Source organism: Branchiostoma belcheri, unplaced genomic scaffold, assembly GCF_001625305.1.
Source record: "Branchiostoma belcheri isolate BF01 breed outbred unplaced genomic scaffold, Haploidv18h27 scaffold1, whole genome shotgun sequence".
In the NCBI taxonomy this organism is placed as follows: domain Eukaryota; kingdom Metazoa; phylum Chordata; class Leptocardii; order Amphioxiformes; family Branchiostomatidae; genus Branchiostoma; species Branchiostoma belcheri.
Window position 1 is genome coordinate 6983885 of NW_017802379.1, and position 24264 is coordinate 7008148.

The following is a 24264-nucleotide window of genomic DNA, read 5'->3' on the forward strand; positions in this document are numbered from 1 at the left end:
TGAACCCAATAATCTAGAAATCATAACTGAACTATTTCCGTCAACATAACCAATACCGTTACGTTATATACATCTTATACACATTGAAAATATAGCAGCACGCCATGGATCAAAAGCGCCATTTAGCGGCAACAAAATATTATTGCAGAAAAAAAGGGCGTGTGTTAACTGGTTGAGCCGGTTGTCAATCTTCCCCAAAATTTATGTTTGTCAGAGGTTTGTTGCGTGACCTTTGCTTAAGCTTAGTTGTCACACTGGTTGGAACCAGACCTGACCAGTCCTGACTAGTCCTGAGAGGCCTGAGACAGTACGGCACCGATCACAAATTGTCCACGCAAAAGGACAAAGATCGCAAAAATAATTACAAAGGACTACCCTCTACCCTGCATATCATTGTTGTTTTTTTTAAATATAGATACTTTCATAGCCAGAAATACCAGAGGTGGACTTGGGAAAGTTTTTGAAAGTTAAATGTTTAAAAGAACGTTACATGTCTGAGAGGCCCGATGCCATGTCGGGAGGTTTGATTTAATATCAGGTTTTGCAAAACGCAAAGAGTTAGTTTAAACATCGATTTCGTAACTTCCACTACGTCTAAAGAGATAGAAAAGATGGGAAAAATACAGCCAAGTTTGCATGAAGAATTTCTTTCATATGAAAGATCAAAATAGGAGAATATATTTTGCGGCCTCCCCTACTATTTCAGTGGAAGGTCCCAATTAAGGTTAGAAGGTAAAGATGGCGGAAGTGTGGGACGCAGTAGTGGTGGGGGCGGGGATAGAAGGGTCCGTCACGGCCTTTCACCTGGCTAAGAACGGCTGCCGAACACTTCTCATCGAGCAGGTAAGGCAAGGAAGCGTTCTTGAAACATGCAGTAAAGTTTAAGTCTCTTACTTACTTCCGCAGAATACAGCCTTAATGATTGATCATGATTGACTCCAAGTTACGTAAACAAACCAAGGACAGTCAGTTTACAGTTTGCAATCTAGGTCACATATAGGTGTTACTGCTACTGCTACAAAGGACATGCTTAATACAACACTTTTTAACTCCACCTTTATTGTAGATCAGAGAATTATATATCAACGTTTTAAAGCTGCTGAATTTGCTCCGTTGCTTCCCTGCAGTTCCCCTTGCCGCACAGTAGAGGGAGCTCCCACGGTGCCAGCCGGATCATCCGAAAGGCGTACGTCCAGCAGCACTATGCACGGATGATGAACGAAGCGTACCCTATCTGGGAACAGGTGGAGCGGGAAACAGGCACACAGCTCTACATGTAAGGTGGACACAAATGTCAACAGACCGATCCTATAGTCCTGCCCATCTTCACCTAATGTATACATGCAAAGCAAAGCATAGAAATGGAAACAGTTGATCTTACTTTTGGATTAATTTCTATTATGATTGACATTCAGGGTTGGTCTATTCAGGTGGTATATACGTGCTATTCCCTTGTAGACACTGCCCAGTAGTACTGAATGATAACTGCACTTAACTGAAAATCATAATTTTTTTTCCTGGTACTTATATTCGCGTTTTTTTGCGGTAACTTCTGTATGGTGAACAAACAATTCGCCAAATCATTTTTGCTGCAAAAACGGATTGTTCTGCTAACATTCCATTTTTCTCAGACCACAAATGTTTGTTACTGCGTGTGTAGTGTGTAGTAACTAGTAACAGCCTCTAAGGATGAAGTGGTTCAGCTTTGATAATATGTTGTTTCACGGTTTGTTATTTTTTTCACAAGGAAAACCGGTGGTCTGATGGTAGGACCGCGGTCATCCAAACAGCTGGCTGAGACAGAGCGGAGTCTGTCAGGTGCAGGGAGTGAGTTTGAGAGACTCAGTTCTGATGACCTGAAGCTGAGATTCCCAAACCTGAGCTTCCCTGCAGACTACCGAGCAGTTCTGGACCCTGAGGCAGGGGTGCTGAAGGCTGACAAGGCACTCAGGTGCTTCCAGGTCAGAAGTTACAAATTATCTCATTGGAATAGGAAATCAAAAAATATTTTTTAAAGTTAGGCTAAAAGCTTGTAGATCTACCTTGATTATTATGTTTACCGAAGGAAAACATATTGTTTTTGCTCAGTTTCCTCCTCTTCTTCTTCCGTTCCTGACCTCTGACCCAGACTGTCACTAACTGGTGTTGGGTTACATAATGTTGCAATTTTATAGTAGGAGTGATTTAGACTCCTGTCGCCATATATGTGAATGTGTTTGAGTAAGAATTAACAAAATAGACCATATGCAAAGGTAAACATTATGCAGTTGCTTTGCAAATGAGTAAGAATTTCTAGTTGTCATTACTCATAGTTTCCTTGCATCGGGTATAAACTTCCAAGCGTCACTTCCAAGTAACAGACAATAAGTGTAAACCTTTGGAGCTATTTTCTCTCCTGCGTCAGGATCTGTTTGTGAAGTATGGCGGAAGGATACATGATGAGGAGAAGGTGGTGCGGATTGACCCAGGTGATGTGGTGACCGTCCACACGTCCAAGTCCGCGTACAAGACACGCAAACTTCTCCTCCTACCAGGGCCCTGGGCGGGGAAACTGTTGGGACCTCTGGGACTTCACCCACCTCTTAAGGTGATGATTTTACACAATCTTAAACATGAAATGCTTTTGATATTGGGATTTTCTTTAATTTACAGAACCAGTAATGTCTCTTACACAATCAGAAATGTCTCTTATGTTTCAGTGTAAGCAAGCTAAGAGACAGTACTGGTTGCAACATTTTTTTTCAATGGGGTGGAAGGAATATGTACAATAGCCATGTGTTTTTGCAGCCATGTACTATACATGTTTTAGCTCAATTATGGTAATTTGTTATGAAATAAAAGTTGCCCTACAGTATTTCATGATAACAGTTTTATGATAGTAATGTAATGTATCTATACTTGTATGTCATTGTGTCTTCAACTTGAGATGATGTTACCGTTTTCCTAGCCTGTACGCATCAGTGTGCTATACTGGCGAGAGAAGCAGCCAGGCACGTACGCCCTAAAGAAGGGTTTCCCTGTGTTTGTAGACCACACCACTCTCCATAAATATGGTCTTCCCTGCTTAGAGTACCCAGGAATATTCAAGGTATCTTTCATCAGGGGCTGTGCTGTGTAACCATCATATCACTCTCAAGAAATTTATCACACTGTACTAGAGACTTCAACAGATGAACTCAAAAGATGAATGAGTATTGAAGTTTTTTATTCACAATCACTTGTTTTCAAGAGCCAAAATTTTGATGACCGTCTGTCACCTACATCTGAGGGCTATAATGATTGGTTTGCTGTACACTGAGGCTTAAGGTGTTGCTGGTTCACTGGGCAATGAAGCTAGTAACTGGTTCACAGTTCACAGCAAACCATCATATCCGGATCCTTGATGAAGATGACAGACGGTCATCAAAACATTGGCTCTTGTAAACAAGTGGTTGTGAATAAAGAACTTTGTTATTCAATCATTCACCAACCTTATGAAATTATTGGCTCAAAAGTTTTTACGTACGGTCTTTAAAGATCTCACCATGACAATACTTTTCTTAAGAATGAAATGTTGGTTACCTGCACAGTCCGAAAAAAACACACTATCTGTCCACATGTTTAACCATATAGACATCATCTTTACTTCACAGGCAGTTAGAATCACTGTACCATACTGGCAGGAAAAAGTGCCCGGAATGTACTCTTCCTCCCGAGGGTTTCCATGGGTTAAAGTCTGGATACCAGACGAGTCATTCCGAATGTCTGAACTAGAACTGTACGGAATGCCCAGCTGGGAATACCCTGGGAAATTTAAGGTATAGCAGGAAGTGTGATTGTGATTTTCAGTTTTGGTGAGAAAAAAATGGGCATAGATGGTACTAACAGTTAATTCCAAAATGAAAAAAAAAATGAGAGGGATGGCACATTGACTTATGGCAGTGGCTGTAAAAGGGAGGAGAAACCCCTTTGCCTTTCTTTCTAACAGGTGTAACAGTGGGGGTTGATAGGCGCTACCAACTGACCTGGCCGATGGGTCTAGACATTTTAGCCAAATCGTTACAGCGTCAGCATGTGGACTGGTGCCCAGTTTGGTCGTGGGTTCGAACCCTGGCCCGGGACCAGGAGTGTCTTTCAGTTTCTACTCTCCTAATTCTTACACTAGTGCTATAGTGTAAAGATTATTAATTAATTAATGATAATATCTTCTTAATAGAGTTAATAACATGTCACTATCGATGAGACTGAATTCTTACTTTCATAAACAGACTCTTATACAACCAATTCACCCGACATTTCGGTGACCTTCTTCAGCACAATTCTGACTGGTTCACATTGCATAGTGCAGGTGTTGTAGCTATACATTTGTAGATGCGTTCCCAGTATTTTACATATGTACATGTGCATGGTTACAGGGTATCTACAATCTATAACAGCAATACCTGGGCAGTATAAGGTGCATTGATTCAACTTACTACATTAAAAGAATGACTAGAAAATTCACTTTGAAAATCCAGTTTTGCCACTCTGACATTGCACTGTATGCCTTTCAAAAGGCTAAATTTTCTGCTGTTTTTTCTGTTTTTTTATCTGCAGCTGTGCTACCATTCTGGTCCAGTGATTGATCCAGACGACAGAGATGGTGTTGCAGGTAGTCGAGGTAACCAGGAGATTGTGAGGATGATGTGTGACTATGTCAGGAAACACTTCCCTGGGTTAGAGAGTGTTCCAGCTATTCAGGAGTCCTGCATATATACTGTAAGTTTTCAGTATTATTTAGTGATTTTCAATATAACTAAGTACAGTGAACATTTAAGTATGATTTACGAATCCTTATGTAAAACTAAGGACAGGACCATGTACTGTAGCAGGGGTGGTAGGGTAGGATCACATTTCAGCACTAAGGACAGGACCATGTACTGTAGCAGGGGTGGGAGGGTAGGATCACATTTCAGCACTAAGGACAGGACCTTGTGTAAAATGTTCAATTTAGCAGTAGGTTTCAATTCATTGATGTGGTTTTAAAGTCTTACATAGTTGTACCTTAAGTTTGCATGGTCAGATGACTGGTTTTGTGTTCACATTGCAAAGACAAATTAAATGTATGTATCATTTTCTGGCTATCATGTATTATGGTGTACGTCCCTGAAAGCTTTATGTTTGTGTGCACACTTAAGACAAAAAAAACACTAGTCTTTTCTTTATTTGCTAATGTCATACCGTATGCTGACAACTGTTTGTGTTTATCTTGTGAATTCCTCTGTAGAACACCCCTGATGAAGACTTCATCCTGGATCGTCACCCACAGTACAGGAACATCATCATAGGGGCCGGCTTCTCAGGTAAACATCAGAAATACTCACACTGGATACATGTATGACTTATACCTTCATTCTGAGATTAACCTTCAGCCTGCTAAGGCAGCCTTCAGGCACCACATTTATATTGGTTACCAGGTTAAACAGCAGGGAGAAGGTCAAGTAAGAATGTGCACCGTGCAGGGCTCGAAATTCATTTTTGGGAATAGTTGCACTGGTGCACCCCACCTAAAAAATTGGGTGCACAATTTTTTTTGCGTGCACCATATAGAATAAAATAAGTAGAATGTCACCAATAACTAATCATGTTTCATTGTTTTAAAAAAGTACTACAACAGTCAACAATAACTTTCACGTTACTTTTCTTACACTTAGATGTTAAGAATATGCTGTATACTACTATACATTCAACATCTTTATATACATGAACCTACGAAAATATTTGAGTGCACAGCTCCAATTTTGGGGGCACTAAGGTGCACATGCACCCAGTATTTTGAACCCTAATGTGTGACAATCCCTCACTGACTTGTGCAACTGTTTCTCTTCTCACCTTACAGGACATGGCTTTAAGCTGGCACCAGTGGTGGGGAAGTTACTGTGTGAACTGGCTATGGACAAGCAGCCATCTTACGACATGACACCGTTCTCCCTAGATAGGTTCCACAACACGGCAACTCCTCAAGCCAAACTCTGAACTATATTGTTTGATGGGCAAAGTGCATATAGATCATTTTATATGTATAATTACCTCAAATACCTACTACCTTAGTCTTGATAAACATATGAATAAATCTTTAATTGGATATAAAACTAGAAAGGTAACATTTGCAAAGCAAATACATAATTGTTTACCTTCGTATATGGTCTGCTCTGTTAATTCTTACTCAAACACATTGAATTTCATACATGGTCAGACAGGAGTCTAAATCTGAGGTAAATCAGAGGTAACGTTACCACAGCATTTGGAAATAAATAAATCCAAACATTGATACTTTGATAAACTAAAATCAAGTGCAATTGAGATTTAATACACGCACAATGCACATGTATCTGCTCACTGTCAATATCTGTCTGTAACAAACAACAGGTCTATGTATATAAGTCAGATAAATGTTGTGTACCTTGCTGACTACCAAAAACACTTGTGCAGTGATGATTTTCATGGTATCATTATGTAACATTAAAATGTTAAATGTAACATTAAAATGTAACAATAAGATGTTTTTTCATCAAAGAACTTTAAAAGTCCACTAGAAAGAAGCCTTTGGACTTTATGCTCTAATATGAAATATTAGATTGGGCATATATATATAAATTAAGGTGCTACAATATGTATACATTCTTAAAATAGCCATCAAATTATTGACTAGTAGAATTCATTACCAAAACCTTTGTTGTATATTACAGTATATTCCAACTGTTTGTGACCTTTTTTACTCTCGTTCCTCGTGCCAGTCATAGTTTTGAACAGATCTAGCTGTTCACAAAATGTTTTATATTGGGATACAAAATGGTATACATACTGTACTTACAGCAAGGAGTGCTTACTGTAGAACATATATACGTCCATCCTCTCATTTCTGACATAACTTCCGCTGGATACAGGTAGCTCTGCTAGCCTGCTTCTATAGATTGTCGTTATCACTTACCTGGTTTCCTTTGCGATGGTTTGAAGAGTTTTTAGATGATGGCCTAAACCTGAGTCATGCAGACATTTTGAGTAATAATTGTCATGCAATAATCAAAAGGTCAAGCTTATTTTTATCTGATCACTCAGAGGCAAAAGGAAAACAAAGTGATGAGGATGAGACATTCACTTGGTACAGTAATTAATTATTTTATTCACATAGATATGAGAGCATTGGAATAAAAGCACAAAGCTTATGAGTTTTTGTTGTTGTATATCTTAATCCAAATGGGCTGCATGTGGGCATCATAGTTTAAGTCTCTACTGTATTCACGAGTTACTTTTATAAAACGCACAGCTTAAAACTGTACAAAGTTAACATCTATACCACGCACGTTACAACTACATGTATAACAATGTCGTGAGATGCATGCCCCTTTTTGTTGCTAAATCAATAAACTGACTTACTAACAAAAAGATAATTGATGTGTACCTTGCTGTAAAAGATTCACATGATCTGCACACTGCAAGCAATATATAAGCATACATCCTAACAAAGGAACTATCACAAAACATAACCATGTGAAATGCCTCCACTAAGATTCTCCCTTATTGAATACAAAATTCCTTACATATTCACCCATCCAATACCAAAGAGTAAGTCTTGGGAATTCTATGGATTTTACATGGCATATGGCACAACATATTCAATGACAAATTAAGATTAAAAAAACAATTCTGTACAAAGCACACATTATTTCGTTGTTAAGGATGCTGTAGAACAACTTTACATCCTCCGCGCATAGAATTAGCAACTCCTTACACAAGGTAGGAAAATAAGAGAGAAACACAAACTCGCCCCCGCCATGTTGTAAGCTGAAAAGAACAGTGACACCTGATTTATATATAGATTATCAATCAATCATCCGCGTGCTTCAGGGAAGAAGCATGGCGGCCGCAGACAGCTGTCGCCAGAGGCTTCTGTCGGCAGCGAGGACTCTCCAGGAGTCCTTGGTGACGCTGACTCTCCTCTTATCAGTCATGTTGAAAAGATGAGGGTCGTTAAGGTCAGGAAAGATAAAGGAAAGTTAAGGTCAGCGAAAGTTACCGGGTATAATCGTTATGACATATATTTATCATTTTATGACACACTTCTTCATTTTATTCCCCAGTTTAGACGCAAACAAGGGTTTCATCCAGCATTGCCGCACCTGCGTTAATTTGCATGCACAAACCTGGAGGAATACCTGGCGTCAACAGACCGATCCCGAATGTCCATCAAAATTAGAAGTTCAACCAATGAGAGAATGGCAATTAGAGGTTCAACCAAGAAAGCCTGAATTATCTTTTGCTAGGTTTTGGAGGGTAAATTGCACATTTGATGCCAATTAATAACATGATCTAACGATATTAACGTTACATCATAAAATGCTGGGTTTCTGACAGGTAACATTTAAAATGATAACATGTCAAACAATGTCATTCAGAGTTTGGCTTGAGGAGTTGCCGTGTTGTTGAACCTATTTAGGGAGAACGGTGTCATGTCGTAAGATGGCTGCTTGTCCATAGCCAGTTCACACAGTAACTTCCCCACCACTGGGGCCAGCTTAAAGCCATGTCCTGTAAGGTGAGAAGAGAAACAATTGCACAAGTCAGTGAGAGATTGTCACACATTCTTACTTAACCTTCTCCCTGCTGCTCAACCTGGTAACCAATAACAAATATGGTGCCTAAAGGCTGCCTTAGCAGGCTGAAGGTTAATCTCAGAATGAAGGTATAAGACATACATGTATCCAGAGTGACTATTTCTGATGTTTACCTGAGAAGCCGGCCCCTATGATGATGTTCCTGTACTGTGGGTGGCGATCCAGGATGAAGTCTTCATCAGGGGTGTTCTACAGAGGAATTCACAAGATAAACACAAACAGTTGTCAGCATACGGTATGACATTGGCATATAAAGAAAAGAGTCATGTTTTTTGTCTAAAGTATGAACACGAACAGAGAGCTTTCAGTAACATACACCATAATACATCAAATATCAGAAAATGATATCGTTTTTTGTTAAGTGAACACAAAACCAGTCAACTGAACATGTGAACTTAAGGTACAAGAAAGCAAGACTTTAAAACCACATCAGTGAATTGACACCTACTAATTATGAGGATTTTACCTATGGATTTGTACGTAATACTTAAAGGTTTACTACAATTTGTTACTGTAAATTGGAAATTACTAAATAATACTGAAAACTTACAGTATATATGCAGGACTCCTGAATAGCTGGAACACTCTCTAACCCAGGGAAGTGTTTCCTGACATAGTCACACATCATCCTCACAATCTCCTGGTTACCTCGACTACCTGCAACACCATCTCTGTCATCTGGATCAATCACTGGACCAGAATGGTAGCACAGCTGCAGATAGGAATCAAAACAATGTTACATGTATATATATGGAGTGGACTAATCCTTTAAACTAAATGCGGTCCTACCCTACCACCCCTGCTACAGTACATGGTCCTGTCCTTAGTGCTGAAATGTGATCCTACCCTACCACCCCTGCTACAGTACATGGTCCTGTCCTTAGTGCTGAAATGTGATCCTACCCTACCACCCATGCTACAGTGCATGGCTCTGTCCTTAGTGCTGAAATGGGATCCTATCCTACATTGTACCACCCCTGCTACAGTACATGGTCCTGTCCTTAGTGCTGAAATGGGATCCTATCCTACAAACTCTGCTGTAACAGTAAATGGTTCTGTCCTTGGTGCTTAAACATCAAACTCAAGAGAAGTCCAATAAGACTTGATGTCAATGTATAAAAGTACCTTGAATATTCCGGGATACTCTAAGGAGGGAAGAGCATACACATGTGCCGCGTCCATGAAGATAGGGAAACCCTTCTTTGGTGAGTAGGTGCCTGGTCCCTTCTCTCTCCAATACAGTACACTGACACGTGTAGGCTACAAATGAACAGAGACATGGGAGATGCTTGTATTACATTTAACAATTGGTCATATGCAAGCATAAGCCATATGTAGATGTTTACTGACTGTGTACAAATTAGTGCTATGGAATGACAATACCTTTTCCTGTATTTGTACTTGTACGTTATCTCTTGTTTGTTTAAAGTACGAAAATCACCACCTTAAGAGGTGGGTGGAGCCCCAGAGGTCCCAACAGTTTGCCCGCCCAGGGCCCTGGTAGGAGGAGAAGTTTGCGTGTCTTGTACATGGACTTGGACGTGTGGAGGGTCACCACATCACCTGGGTCAATCCGCACCACCTTCTCCTCATCATGTATCCTTCCGCCATACTTCACAAACAGATCCTGGTGCAGGAGAGAAAATAGCTCCAAAAGTCATGTGTGTCTTAAAGGACCACAGGAAGAATAGTTACATTTTTTAAAAGCTAAGTGTGGATCCCAATAAAGTCACGTCAAGTCAAGTTTACACTTATTGTCTGTTACTTGGAATTGGTACACAAACATTCTTTAGTGCCAGACTTAGTATTTAGAACTTTAGACCCGTTGCAAGAAAACTATGATTTAATGACAATAGTCAAGGTAGATCTACAAGCTTTTAGCCTAACTTTCAAGATATTTTTAATGGTTCTATTCCAATAACTTGTCCCTGAACTTAATCAAGGACTTCAAATGCTTTTTAAATGTTTTTAATTTGTATAAAAATTTAATTGTAAAGGAACTGTACCATCCCATTGTTATGCACAGTTTAATGTCATAGTCTCCATTATACTAACTGACTTTATATATTCCAATGAGATAATTTGTTAGTTCTGACCTGGAAGCACCTGAGTGCCTTGTCAGCCTTCAGCACCCCTGCCTCAGGGTCCAGAACTGCTCGGTAGTCTGCAGGGAAGCTCAGGTTTGGGAATCTCAGCTTCAGGTCATCAGAACTGAGTCTCTCAAACTCACTCCCTGCACCTGACAGACTCCGCTCTGTCTCGGCCAGCTCCTGGGATGATCCTGGTCCTACCAACATCCCACCAGTTTTTCTGTGAATAAATAGAAGAAATTTTGCTGACTCACAACCCTTAGCGGCTACAACTACAGCTACAGCTATATGTATTACACTAACTACAACAACAACAACTACTACAGCTATATGTATTACTACAACTACAGCTACATGTATAACTACAACTACAGCTACATGTATACTATAACTACAACTACAACTACACTAACAGCTACATGTATTACTACAACTACAGCTACATGTATTTACAACTACAACTACATGTACATGTATAACTACACTACAGCTACACGTATTACAGTACAAGTCACATGCTCAGTTCAGTATGGGTTTGTATCATCTTACAGTGTCAAGATTTAGGCAACAGGGTGTAGGGCAAATATAGCACTGGATTAAACTAATCCTGAATGTCAATCAGAAGTTAATCCAAAAGTAAGATCAACTGTTTCCACTTCTATGCTTTGCTTTGCATGTCTACATTTGGTGCAGATGGGCATTGTAGGATCGGTCTTTAGACATTTGTGTCCACCTTACATGTAGAGCTGTGTGCCTGTTTCCCGCTCCACCTGTTCCCAGATAGGGTACGCTTCGTTCATCATCCGTGCGTAGTGCTGCTGGACGTACGCCTTTCGGATGATCCGGCTGGCACCGTGGGAGCTCCCTCTACTGTGCGGCAAGGGGAACTGCAGGGAACAGGTGCGAAAATCCAGCGTCTTGAAAACGTTGTGTAATTTTGGTCTATAATGAAGCTCTAATAGTGTGACAAGATTTCAGGGAGTGGTCCGGCGTGGTAAAGAATACGCTCAGGGACGGGTCGCTGGTTACTATCTTCAGGACAAGGACGACTCGTACTCGAATATGCCAGTCCCTGTATATGGGCCGTGCTCGGGGCTCATTCATAAACTTTCACCGGCTGAGTATAGTCTTTCTCTTATAAGCCTGCGTTATAAACCTTTTCCGTGTGTTATATATACCATTGTACACATTGCGATGTGTCTCAGTTCAACTTTGCGTCCTCGAATATAGCAACCTTAACAATAGATATTTCTTGTACAACATGAATCAGTGTGATACTTTGTAGGTGTAAGTACGAGGCTTAATTTTCTCTGCATGTTTCAAGAACGTTTCCTTGCCTTACCTGCTCGATGAGAAGTGTTTTGCAGCCGTTCTTAGCCAGGTGAAAGGCGGTGGCGGACCCTTCTATCCCCGCCCCCACCACTACTGCGTCCCATACCTCCGCCATCTTGACCTGGACTTTGGCACCGCAAGGACACAGCATGTAAATTTTATGGATGACATCCCCCGTAGACTCCGACTCTAATGCGATAGGGCGAAAAAAAACAAGGCAGGCAAAAAAAGAGCCCTACATTTGACATCACAGACTTTCTTCAACAAGAAATTATACCTACATTGTGCTATGTTTTCAATCATTGCACAGATGGTTTTGATTCAGTGGGAACATCACGTATAAAAGGAATGAAATACATCACTGCATCAAAGTAAAAGACAAAACAAAAAATCAGAGCCTTGACCTCCTCTCTTCATATTTATCTGCCATCCACAATCCGGCATGGGCCATGGCAACAGACATCTTTGCCCTTTTTCAGCATTTCAGAAGGCAACAATTTTTTTTCAAAATCAGACGAAAATCAATGCGCGCGCTGATGTCATCCAGAAAAATTACTTGCTGTGGCCTAACTTCCAAGCGCATGTAGGTGCCGACTTTTGAGTTTGAGTCGAGTTGAGGTCACCAGTTATCTCAAGGACGATCGACTTGTGCACGAATATGCCAGTCCTACATTTGGGCCGTACTCGGAGTTCATTCACAACGTACAACTTTCACCTACCGAGTAGTCCTAATTGATATGAAATCACTATCGGCTGTATGCCATTAAAGCGCAGAGGATAATGTCGCAATGTTTGATGGTGCTATGGTGAGAATAGTCTGGATGTAGGATTTTGTTTTAATTTTTCGATGTTCAATCCTGTCACAGTTCTGAACTGTACTGTGGTGTGAATCTTTATGTTGAATTTCGGTGCCATGAGCTCTTTAACGCAAGCATTTCACCAGCCAATAAGATTGCCCGGTTGCGAATGTAATTAATATGCGTATGCATATTACTTCATTAGACCGTTTGCAACATGTGTTACGCGCAGGTGACACAGGTGAAACCGTGATGATGGATGGAACCATGGTTCACGTCCACATAGGGGGATTGAATTAGTTATTGCCCCTTAAAAACGAAGAAATTAAATGTAGGATTGTGACCTAACACGTCTTATATATGTTGCCAGGAAAATAAATACTAGGACATCAGCCAGAACTTTACTCGCATCATAGTTTGGGCAGTTACATGAAATTTCTTTCCAGGTGTGACTTCGGGATTTACCTGTAGAAATGAATGGAGCAGTCCGGAGCCGGGCTTTCTTCTCGTGTGCTCCAGTTGTCTGGCATAACAGTCTTCACGTCTGAGAAGGTAAGTGTTTATGATTTTCTAGCGCGGCGCACCCCTCCCCCAACAACTGTCTTCTCCGTTGAGACGGCGGGCTGACAATTGCCTTACCAAAGAGAATATGCGTGCGTTGTATAATTGTAACTCGTGCGTTATATCTGTACAAGTAAACTCGTGCGTTTTCTTGTATTCTTGTAGTATGTGCGCTGACGTAGTGTTGTGCCTTACCAAAGAGAAGATGCGTGCGTTGTATAATTGTAACTCGTGCGTTATATATGTACAAGTAAACTCGTGCGTTTTCTTGTATTCTTGTAGTATGTGCGCTGACGTTGTGTCGTGCGATGTATACTTGTAATTCGTGCTTTTTATATAGTGTCGGATTCGTGCATTGACGTTGTATAGAGTATTAGAGCCTAGTACAGTGTAATTCGGAATTCTCTTTGAGTTGAGGCGACGGCGCTAAAGCTTGCGGCGCGGAAAACATTGTAACTTGACTTGTTGTATGAATCAGTGTCATGTACTATGTCAAAATCCATAGAATTCCCAAGACTTTCTCTTTGGAATTGGATGGGTGACCGTGTAAGGAATGTCACGTGAATGGTTCGCGACATTCCTTACTATGTTACACGAGTTAGACTTATTTTAGCGGTGGCATTTCACGTGGTTGCTTTTGTGATTTAGATTTAGTAACAGAATTTAAGGGGCATCTCGCGACGTTGTGTGTGGTATATATGAATGTAAACGTTGTATAGTTTTAAGCGCTTTTGAAAATTATTTGCGAAGATCATTGAGTTTTTAAATGCCCACGTGCAGCGCGGTTACAAAAATATCACTGTGAGCAACAATGTAGTGGTGTCGTTCTTTTGTAGTGGTGTCGTTCTTTTGCAAACACTCGCACACACTTACACAAACATGTTGTAGAATTTCAGTTAGAACCCATGTGAATTGGCACCGCTAAAATCCATAAGAATTCCAAAGACGTGCACTTAGGAATTTGATGGATATTAAATATTAGTTGCAAGGTTTTATTTAGAATCCATTGATGGATTCTAATGATTTGTTTAGAACCCAGTGATGGATTTTTATGTAGGAACTTTTGTGAAATCTACACAAGATTTCTTACATCTCTACTACTCTTCACTAGTATATTCAGTTGTCCAATATGCGTTATTAACATGTTTTCCTTCCTCCCATGCCTAAAAGGGGGGTCAAACTTGTTAACGTAGTTTTCCTGGGGTTAGGCCCAACTCATGACTTGCTTTTCTGTTTTCCCCATTTGGGAAGGGATGGGTAGATGGGTAATGTGTTTGTAGATAATGTAATACAGTTTTGTTGAATAATACGCGAACGTTAAGGACTGATAACGTCTGTTAGGCTCGTACCGAACCCCCGGGGTGCCTTATGGGTGTAAGTTGTACAGTAGTTACTTTAATTTCCCTAGCCCCCCCCCCACGTGGCTATATCGTACCTATATGCTACTGCTTGTTTGTTACCCACGCACGCACAACAAGTCAAATTGTTAAGTGATGTTCTACTCTGTACTTGAGCAATTGTAACCATTTGTACATTGAATAAAGTACTGTACAATACAAAACAATCGCAGTGTTGGTTGTTCTTGGTGGTTCTTTCTTCGCACACACACAGTAAATTACTTTGCAAAGTGAGAAGACACAAAATAAGTTTGCAATGCACATGTCTAATATGTAATATAGTATAGCTTGCAAAAATACTGAATCAGAATTTGTTTCATGCCATTCTTTTCTGTTTCAGGGTCGCTTCATTTCCATCGATTAGTCCACCACCGAGTCAAGTTCATCCGAGAATAACGGACTGGTTGGCAAGACGATGGCACAATGACTAAATGATAATGAGTGAATCTCTATGTAATGCTCCTTGTCTTTCTTGTATGTTAAACTTTGTGTATCCAGTACAGGGTAGGCATAAATGTTTGGTATCGCTTGGGTCTCCCAGGATAGGTGGAATCAAGACGTATTTTGTATCCTATACTTGCCGTTAACGTGTGTCATTCTTTATTTCTTCCAACTTTACAGTTTACACCTTAATCTGGCCAAAGAACGAGAGGTTCTACCAACCCGAAGACATCTCCTTACTGAAGCAACTGACTGCCAGAAGGAACTAACTGCAATTGCACCTGGCTCAATGGTTCTGAAGACTCTGCTTGATGAAAGACGAAAGTACCAGGACAGGACTGCAGCTGTTCAATGAATAGATTTGTGGGGTGCTCCTCATATATGTAAAGTAAATGTTCTAGTTTCCCTTCCCTGTACAGGGTAGGGAAATACTAAGTCGTCAGGTTCCCATAGTAGTATTTAAGTACAGTACTAAGTGCGAGTCAAGGTGACTTTGCTTTCAACTAAACCTTCTTCCTGTTGTTTCTGTTCTTACAACACAGGCCCCCCTCCCCCATGTACTGGAAGACTGTCTTCTCCTATGATATCCTATAGACCGGCTGGTAGAAGGACGTGGATTGTCTCCTGGTTACCACTGCGCCAAAGATCAGTCTGTATCAAAAATGGATGGATGGATGGATGAATGAAAGATGGATAAATGGATGGCCGCAAATGAACGAATGAATGAATAAACGAATGAATGGATCCGGAGTGTATTGTTTTTGTATCATGCTCCTTGTGTAAAGTACATGGTGCAGTTTGTGCTCCAGTGCATTGTTGTAAAATACCTTAATGTCTTATCATCCAAAGATTAATCATGCCTCCTTCTTCCATTTCTTATAGCACTACAGGTGCATCACGAACGGGAAGTCTTGAGTGAGGACATCAGCGATGTCAACACGGGAGACGATGGGTTCATCTCCACTCGTCTCTGTCCTCCATCAGTGAGCGTAGTTCTGCTGTGGTGATGTTTCTGAGTCCAGCAGCCTACTTCAGTGTGTCGATGAAGGTGCTGATCTTTTTATTACTAGAATTTCACTCGGTTCTTGCCTTACTGCACGTCTCTTGTTTTGTCTCCACGATTCAGGTATAGCTGCTAAATTGTTTAACTGTAAAGTAAAAGACATTAATTTTGTTCTTTGCAAATTGTTGCTTCGCTATAGCCTTCCTGTGAGTTTTGTCAGGTCATGTTTGTTAATTCTTTGTACCTTTTTTGTTTTTATGTTTGTCCAATAATACAGATGACGCCCGTGACTACCATCGTACTTTGCTGGGTGAACATCGCCAGTGAACATCAGGACCAAAAGAAAATAATCTATGGTCCATGGAATGTGTTGTCCATTTAATGATGCTGTTTATGTGAAGAATTCATTGTATTTCATATTGTTTTGTCTGTTGACACGGACGGTATAGATGGGATGGGTGGTAGACGGACTAGGACTTAGCGTTAAACGATTTGGGTCCTAGGCACTAGTGGTGAAATTAGCGCACAAGTAGTTTTGGCAAACCGACGCTCATCCTGACACAACTGCCGGTAGTTTAATCTTAATATATTTTCTTAAGAGTACACTCGGCTCAGGTATGTAACGAAGAAAGACACAATTCGATTTTAAAAGATTGTGAACAGTGAAGAAAAATGAGGCTTAACAAGACTAAATTAGACAGTCCTAATCCATAACTGTAGTCAGGACTTAATCAATAAACAAATTGGAACATTAGATAGGCAGGGACAAAAAAAAAACTTAGCAAGACAGGGCAACAAATAACTTTGCCTTCATCACTTCTGGCTGTTCACATTCCGTTCCAACATCATGAATTTTCGAATTACAAAACAACTGTAAGCTGAGTGAAACTCTCTGAACCTTTCTGCTTTGTCGTCATTATATGGAGACTGTGAGTGGCTGTTGTCAGGATGGCGTCTCAATTTACCTCGGCAATGGAGGCAACACCTTGACGCGGTGCCGGGGCTTCTTGTACCAAGTTTGCCTCTAGCAAATTATTGTTCACGTACGACTGACTCCCAGTGTGGTCACTTTTTTCTTAGCTTAACCTTTTGCTTTGAGTATCTACCCAAAACAGTTACTATCTGGACTTGACCTTCGATACAACATTGCATTAAGTTGGGGCATCTATGTTTATCATTTTGTTACATATGTATTTTCATCTGTACTTCCTTTATATTGGATTCACGTTTAGCATCAAAAAAGTTCATCTATGTTGGTATTATGACAAAAAGGGCTAAACGTAGACCAACACTGAGTAAATTGGGACTTACCCTAATTTGGGAAACTCCCAATTTACTCAGTGTTGGTCTGGACGTTTAGCCCTTATTGTACATGGATTCACTTTTGTTAATTTATCCTCCGAGTACTGTTCATATAATTGTAGTATGTATATATTCATGTATACAATTGATATACCATGACAACATGCTATTTTGTATGTCTGCAATGTTGGTATGGAAATAAAGAATTGAGTGCGCTACCACTTTGTGTTGTACTTTGTGAATCATGTACTATAAAGAAGTGTAAGGTTTGGTGGTATAGCTTGGTATCTTAGCATCTATATATCTTAACATAGAGAGAGATTCCCAAACAGATTACTTATGCTGAGCCGTGTTTATTACTCCGTATGTTAACTCTATATGAACAGATACATGGTCTAACAGTTCACAGGGAGTTTAGCACTTAAATATACAGAGAGTTACCAATGGTCTAAGATAACACAGATAAGGTACTTATCTACAGAGCTACAACTACTCATGTACTCGTATCTGTATGTGTGAAATGTTCTTCCATAGTTTTCCTATTATATTGAAATACTATTCCAAAGAACATGTAGCACGTACAGATTTAGGTTGTACGGTTTTATAAATCATCTTCAACAACATTACACCACACACATTGAACTGCTAACATACACTGCAGATAGAGAAACACTATCTACAACTTTAGGGTATGTGAATTCCAGTGGCAGTAATACAGACTTTGTCATCTAGAAAGTTCAGAGTTATTAGATGTTTGATTCTGCAGGTTTAATATGAGTATACCCGGTAGTATGAAGATATGTAATCTCCAAGATATGTAATATCCTATAGTGGTAAAAGACAGTATCAAATTGGCCAGGCAGTATCCATTGGCTAGAGAGTCCATACGCCACAAGGGTGTCTTTTGCCACGCTAGAATCTGCTTGGAGATAAGAAGAATTATGCTGCTAGAAACGAGCCTGAGCCATAGAACAGGAAAAGGTGCAAAGCTATAGTTTAACATGAAAGGTAGTCCTCGGAGCTCTCCAGACAAACAACGCAGACACGCCAAAAACAATACCTCCATTTTTCATGGAGGTAACAAATGGCGATGTTGTGGTGCTGGTTTTGAATCCCTAGCAGGTCTGTATCCTATATAGATAAATTCAACTAAATTCTCAGGGGAGACAATTACATATAGTTACACCCTTATAGTTACTGCATGCATATATTCTGTACGCAAGATGACGTTATCCACACACGTAATAGCTTTGTTAGATCTTTAGTTGTAGAAGACCATAAAAGTCCCTGTACTTTTTGTTGTGTCCATAAAGAATCTTTATAAGACATAAAATTTCTACCATCCCAACAGCAGAGATTTCTTTATGTATCTTTAAGCTTATGGTCGACAATCAGCAAATAGTTTACTATCTATTATATCTAGTGTGTACAGAGGCATACCAATTTCAGCACTAGGGACAGGACCCATGTAGTGCAGCAAGTACATGTTAAGTTTCATCCAACATTGAATTGGTATCATAGACAGAATTAGTATTTTGACTGATAGTAAGAGAATACCTTTGAAAGGTTCTGAGGTTTTCACAATCATGATGTTCCCTATTCATTTTCGCATTTCATCTGGAACGGTCCAGATATTAGGATCCAATGATATATTTTATCCTCTTCCTGTGCCCTACCCGAATCAGGAATCTAAAATGTGAAATATCCCGTCACCAAGTTTACACTCGCCACAAAACACAGAGCCAAAAAAGCTACGCAGTCAAAATACGATTGCGCCATTAGTCCAAGGATTACGGCGAAAGCTGTTCAAAATCTGAGCCTGAAACTTACCAAATGTTTTGAGATGCTTGATCGAATTTTTTTTTTTTTATCCTTCAGTCAGGTGTAACTTTATGGCAACTTTATTCTTTGAGTAATTGTAATATCCATGGCCCAGAATGTTCCTTTAAGTTCTAAATCCATGAAAGATAATATCGAATTTTGCCTTATTTTCAAAGCAAATTGTGTTTGGCCTTAATTTACCTAAAATTGTATGTTTCTCTTTCGCTATCGAAAATGCCTAAAATGTAGGTCAAACACAATCAAGATTATATATGATATTTTGCTATGCAGATGATTTGAAAAAAGGGCATTGATAGGCATTCCATTGACTTTTAAACAATTGCAACATGTGTAAACTTGTGTGAGGACACTTTTATTTTCATTGTCAATGTAGGAAAACCAATTGTACAATGTTTTATCACTCAGGTGTCAGATCATGGAGATAGAAAAGGTTGATCAGCTCAAAAAGTTTGAATTGTTGCAAGTACATTAACAGAGTTTGAGTCTATATCGCTGCATGATAAAACACAATTCCTGTTTTCAGCATGTTCTATATATCCACTTCTTGTCCCTGGGCTTAGCCTGGAGGAGGAACTTCTGTCCCAGGGTTCAAACTTACACATGCCTCAAGTTTTGAAGTCAATTGTTGCAACTACATTTAGCATAGATAGCTTTAAAGGGCAGTTTAAAAATAGATATCATTAAAATTGTGTAAATATAGGGAAAGAACTTTTGAGTGAATAATGTGAGGAAGTAAAATAGTGTAGTTTTGTTTCGCTGATTTCTTTGAAGTCATGTAGACTCCAGACTTTGTTATCACTGTTGATGAACTTGCAGCAACACTATTACCTTCTGTTGCAAAATTCAGGTCTCGTGTCGTGTTCTCGTGTCGTGTCTCGTTCAAGTTTGACGGCGATGTTTTATGCTGACAGACTTTATTTGATGAGCTTGAGACTAGGCCTGGATTTTGGAGCAGAGTTTTGAATTGTTGCAAGTACGTAAACAGTGGTAACAAAAGTTTGATAGGAGGTTTCTATCACTGCATGACAAAACATAATTCCTCTCTTTCTATATGTTCTTACCTTGGTGCCAGACTCGTTTCGGGCTGCTAGCTGTTCCCCTTTTGGCAGCCAGAAGCCCTTCACCTGCCTGTGTAAGTTACTGCTACGGGCTAGACTTCCCCTTAGCGGTAATTTAGACAGACGGGCAAAGGGCTTCTGGCTGCCTAAGAGAAACATCCCGAAACGAGTCTGGCACCCAGGGTAGTATGTTCTATGCTTCCACTTCTTGTCCCTGGGCTTAGCCTGGAGGAGGAACTTCTGTCTTATGGTTCAAACTTACACATGCCTTGACTCTGTGTAGTAGACTTGTTGACGGACAACTTTGTCCGTCATCAGGCCTACTACGCTAACGGAGAGGGGCTTGGTGTATTTTTGTTAGCCTGGCCCAGAGGTTTTCTCCTCCAGGCTTCGACGCTAGGTTTGGTTGCTTGATATGTATATAGGCCTGTTTAAGTTCACTCACACATTCTGTCACACTTTTCCAACAAAAAACTTGACACCTTTACTTAGTTAATCGTTATTGTGTAATTTGCAGGTTTAATTCCCCCAAAATTGGACCTGAACACTTCATTGATGAATTGTGTAAAAAAATTTTTGCCAAAACCCTGCCTGCCAAAAAACACTTAGCATACGTGGGACCCTCAAGTAGATAATTAATTGGATTAAAGTTTTCCCGCCAAAAAACTTAGTATATGGGCATCCTGACCTTTGACCTTTACTCATTTCCCACCACACTTCTACTTGCTACACCCAACCAACTCACACTGTTCCAATGGTTTGAACCTTTACGCTTAATTTCTCCAAACACTTGTGATACTCATGCTATGTCAGACCAACCTTCCGAAACACTTAGTTACTTGAGTGAGACTTTTCTGCCAGAATGATTGTCGCTCTCTACTGGTTAGTCAATGCACAGAAGTTTGCTCCCCTGGGGATGTCTTTGCGGAGACACGGTGCTTCGACACACCAGCATTCCTGTGCAATTGACTGACCAGTAGAGAGCGACAATCATTCTGGCAGAAAAGTCTCACTCAAGTAACTAAGTGTTTCGGAAGGTTGGTCTGACATAGCATGAGTATCACAAGTGTTTGAAGAAATTAAGCGTAAAGGTTCAAACCATTGGAACAGTGTGAGTTGGTTGGGTGTAGCAAGTAGAAGTGTGGTGGGAAATGAGTAAAGGTCAAAGGTCAGGATGCCCATATACTAAGTTTTTTGGCGGGAAAACTTTGATCCAATTAATTATCTACCTGAAGGTCCCACGTATGCTAAGTGTTTTTTGGCAGGCAGAGTTTTGGCAAAAAATTCATCAACAATTTGAAAGTGTTCTGAGGTCCAAAGTGACAATTTTGCAATGAATTCAAGATAAAAATGTGGAATTCAAGTGGCCAATTACATTTTGCAACAACAGTGATCGGCTTCTCAAAAAAGGCATCCAGACCCTCAGAGTGGAGTGTTGTCTTGTGTTCAAGGTGGAAGAACTGAGTGTGACTAAGTGTTTGGAAAAGTTGACAGGAAACGTGGAGCACAAGAAAGGGTGACGTACCGTGCAATTAAAACCAGAGTTCAAGGATGAAAGGCAAGTAGCCTGGGTGCCATCCTCTGTAGTTTTTGCCCGCTCCCTAATGTCACTGGACCGTGGTGCCCAGTGACATTAGGGAGTGGGGAAAAACTACGGAGGATGGCACCCAGGCTAAAAGGCAAGGAAAAGAGTGTCAGAATGTAAGTGAAGCATCAGAGCACAGAAAAGAGTGACGTACCGTGTAATTACAAGCAGTGCAAGTTAGAGTGCCCCATTCCCACTACGGTAAAATTGTCCGGATAAGCCGAATTGATTCACTTTGATCCGGCTTGAAGCAGAAGCAAATCAATTTGGCTTGATCCGGACAATTTTACCGTAGTGGGAAAGGGGCCTTCGACCGAAAAGTTGAGCGTGCAAAAGCAGAGGAAGATTTTAAGTAAATAGTTAAGGAGTGGTTAGGGAAATACCGGTAAGTGTAATTTTTGTCCAAAGCGTCAGGAAAAGGGCCATGCAAGTTTGAGTGAAGGGTGAAGAAAGATGTTGTGAGTAAAGGTCCAAAGACAAGAAGTTCAGAATGTGAAGCCTTTAAAGAGTTGTGAAGGTTAACAAGTATAAAAAAGAAATGAGCATGGTGGTCTGGTATTCTTTTCTGTGGCTGGGCATGTTCAGCAAAGTATCAAGTTACTTGAGAGACAATTTGGGGCTAACTGTGAAACTTTTCACAATAGTCTGGACACAAGAGTTTTGTTAACTTAGTGATTCTACAAAAAAAATCCCTTAAAAACTCAAATCTTTTCGTTCCAACAAGTTAATTGGATGCTCCTTGATATTTGAATTTGCAATAGCATTTTGAATTTGCAATATAGCATTTTTACATGTTACATGTCCACACCTAAATGACTGAATAGGTGTACTTTCCAGAAAACAGTTTATTTGTTCAAAAATTTCTTTCTGATACAAGGTACTCGTGAAAAAATGGCCTGAAGGCGCAGGTTTTCTGTAAATAACCGCAAGTGGAACATGCATTTGGTTCAAAGTACGTAAATTCAAGTACATAAGAGCAAATAATAATTTGAGCCAAATTTAACCACCGTGAAAGTTTGACAGTGAAGGTTACAAGTAAGTGGAAAAGGAAATTGTGCAGAGCAGAGTTAGAGGGTATAAGGATAGAAATGTATGCAAGTGTGTGTACTTGGTTGTGTTGCACAAATAAACTATACTTACAACTTCATCCCAGCCTGTGTCTTCTCTCACTGCTTTACTGGTAAAAGTCTAGTCCTTCCTTCCTTCCTTCCTTCTACCATGAGCCATGTGGGGAGAGGAAAACAAAAGTCAGTATATATTGGAGCAATTCACCTGTACTAAGAACTAGGATATTACAATTATACTGCCTACAACACAACTGTTTTTTTCTTTACTGGGGAACGTTACATAAACATTGTAAAAAGCCAGACTTTCTTCTGATCCAAAAGTTTTTATCTTGAAAGAAACAAATCTGAGGTAAACTGCTTTGTAAGTTAAAAGCATTGTCTCACCTGTAAAATCTCTTCATTCCACCAAGCTTTAAAATTATACATACTAGTAATACATCGCCAATAATAATGAAGAACTAAAGTATGGTCAAACGTTTTAAATCGTATTCATGTTGGCGCCTTGAACTAAGTTGAAGCATTGAGGACCCCATCTTGTTTATGTGAGTTTTTGGCGGGATCATCAAAAATATCAATTTTAATTATGTGCACGGGTACATTCCGACAGGTGCTTTGAACCACGAGGAGATAAAGAAAAGAAAATGCACAAGTTTTTTTCCAACAAATATAACCTCAAAACACTGAACAATTGGCCAAAAAAGACGTGCACATAAATTTACTACTCTACAAGCGCACCGCACATTGAAAATGTTGTCGAAAATACCCTTAACTTTTTCAAAGCCTGTCTAAAATTAGGAATGGTCGCTCTCGAATACAGAACTAGGTCGTTTCTTACGGAAAATAACTTGACATGTTCGTACTATGGTTGCTAGGGAATAATGTCAGCTAAACAATTTGCTGGTTTACCTGCAACAATACTTGTAAGCGAAGTTCGTCTCCATGCCACGCTACTCCTCCCAACTGTCTCGCCATTTTGTTTTCTATGTTCTCCAAAATTCGCCAGGTCAGGAAATCCGCATTTTCTCTTCAAAACATAACCAGAACGGCACAAATCCACGACTGAAACTTCCTAACATTCTGCTGCACACTTAGAAAAACATTCTACCGACGAGAACTCCAAAAAGTAACCAAAAACTTGTAAAGAAAATCACACTAG

General features: G+C 40.0%; 2 protein-coding genes and 1 long non-coding RNA gene across 4 annotated transcripts; 2 read left to right on the forward strand and 1 right to left on the reverse strand.

Moving 5' to 3' along the window:
- The first annotated feature begins 694 nt into the window (after positions 1–694).
- Positions 695–6171, forward strand: LOC109462949 (peroxisomal sarcosine oxidase-like). Its single transcript, XM_019759584.1, has 8 exons — positions 695–843; positions 1128–1276; positions 1748–1961; positions 2405–2587; positions 2948–3088; positions 4576–4737; positions 5246–5321; positions 5858–6171. Exons 1-8 carry the CDS (start codon positions 739–741, stop codon positions 5992–5994), a joined length of 1167 nt encoding a protein of 388 aa, XP_019615143.1. The 5' UTR covers positions 695–738; the 3' UTR covers positions 5995–6171.
- A 1794-nt stretch (positions 6172–7965) lies between these two features.
- On the reverse strand, positions 7966–12170 carry LOC109462960 (peroxisomal sarcosine oxidase-like). 2 transcript variants are annotated; one of them, XM_019759596.1, is made up of 8 exons: positions 12066–12170; positions 11462–11610; positions 10730–10943; positions 10078–10260; positions 9759–9893; positions 9184–9345; positions 8747–8822; positions 7966–8547 (listed from the first exon to the last, which is right to left on the reverse strand). In XM_019759596.1, the coding sequence occupies exons 1-8, from the start codon at positions 12168–12170 to the stop codon at positions 8411–8413; spliced, it is 1161 nt and encodes a 386-aa protein (XP_019615155.1). In that variant the 3' UTR covers positions 7966–8410. The 2 variants fall into 2 exon arrangements, with proteins under 2 accessions (XP_019615155.1, XP_019615165.1); XM_019759606.1 differs by lacking the exon at positions 9759–9893.
- A 1198-nt stretch (positions 12171–13368) lies between these two features.
- Positions 13369–17766, forward strand: LOC109463273. Its single transcript, XR_002139818.1, has 5 exons — positions 13369–13404; positions 15151–15263; positions 15794–15900; positions 16134–16299; positions 16532–17766. It is a non-coding gene; the product is annotated as an uncharacterized LOC109463273 (long non-coding RNA).
- Positions 17767–24264: the final 6498 nt, after the last annotated feature.

Excerpts from the sequence above, each read along its gene's own strand:
- LOC109462960 (XM_019759596.1), bottom strand. The coding sequence starts at position 12,170 with ATGGCGGAGGTATGGGACGCAGTAGTGGTGGGGGCGGGGATAGAAGGG. Across the intron at positions 11,611-12,065 it reads AAACACTTCTCATCGAGCAG|TTCCCCTTGCCGCACAGTAG; the intron begins GTAAGGCAAGGA and ends TGTTCCCTGCAG. Across the intron at positions 8,548-8,746 it reads CATAGGGGCCGGCTTCTCAG|GACATGGCTTTAAGCTGGCC; the intron begins GTAAACATCAGA and ends CTCACCTTACAG.
- LOC109462949 (XM_019759584.1), top strand. The coding sequence starts at position 739 with ATGGCGGAAGTGTGGGACGCAGTAGTGGTGGGGGCGGGGATAGAAGGG. Across the intron at positions 2,588-2,947 it reads GACTTCACCCACCTCTTAAG|CCTGTACGCATCAGTGTGCT; the intron begins GTGATGATTTTA and ends CCGTTTTCCTAG. Across the intron at positions 3,089-4,575 it reads AGTACCCAGGAATATTCAAG|CTGTGCTACCATTCTGGTCC; the intron begins GTATCTTTCATC and ends TTTTATCTGCAG.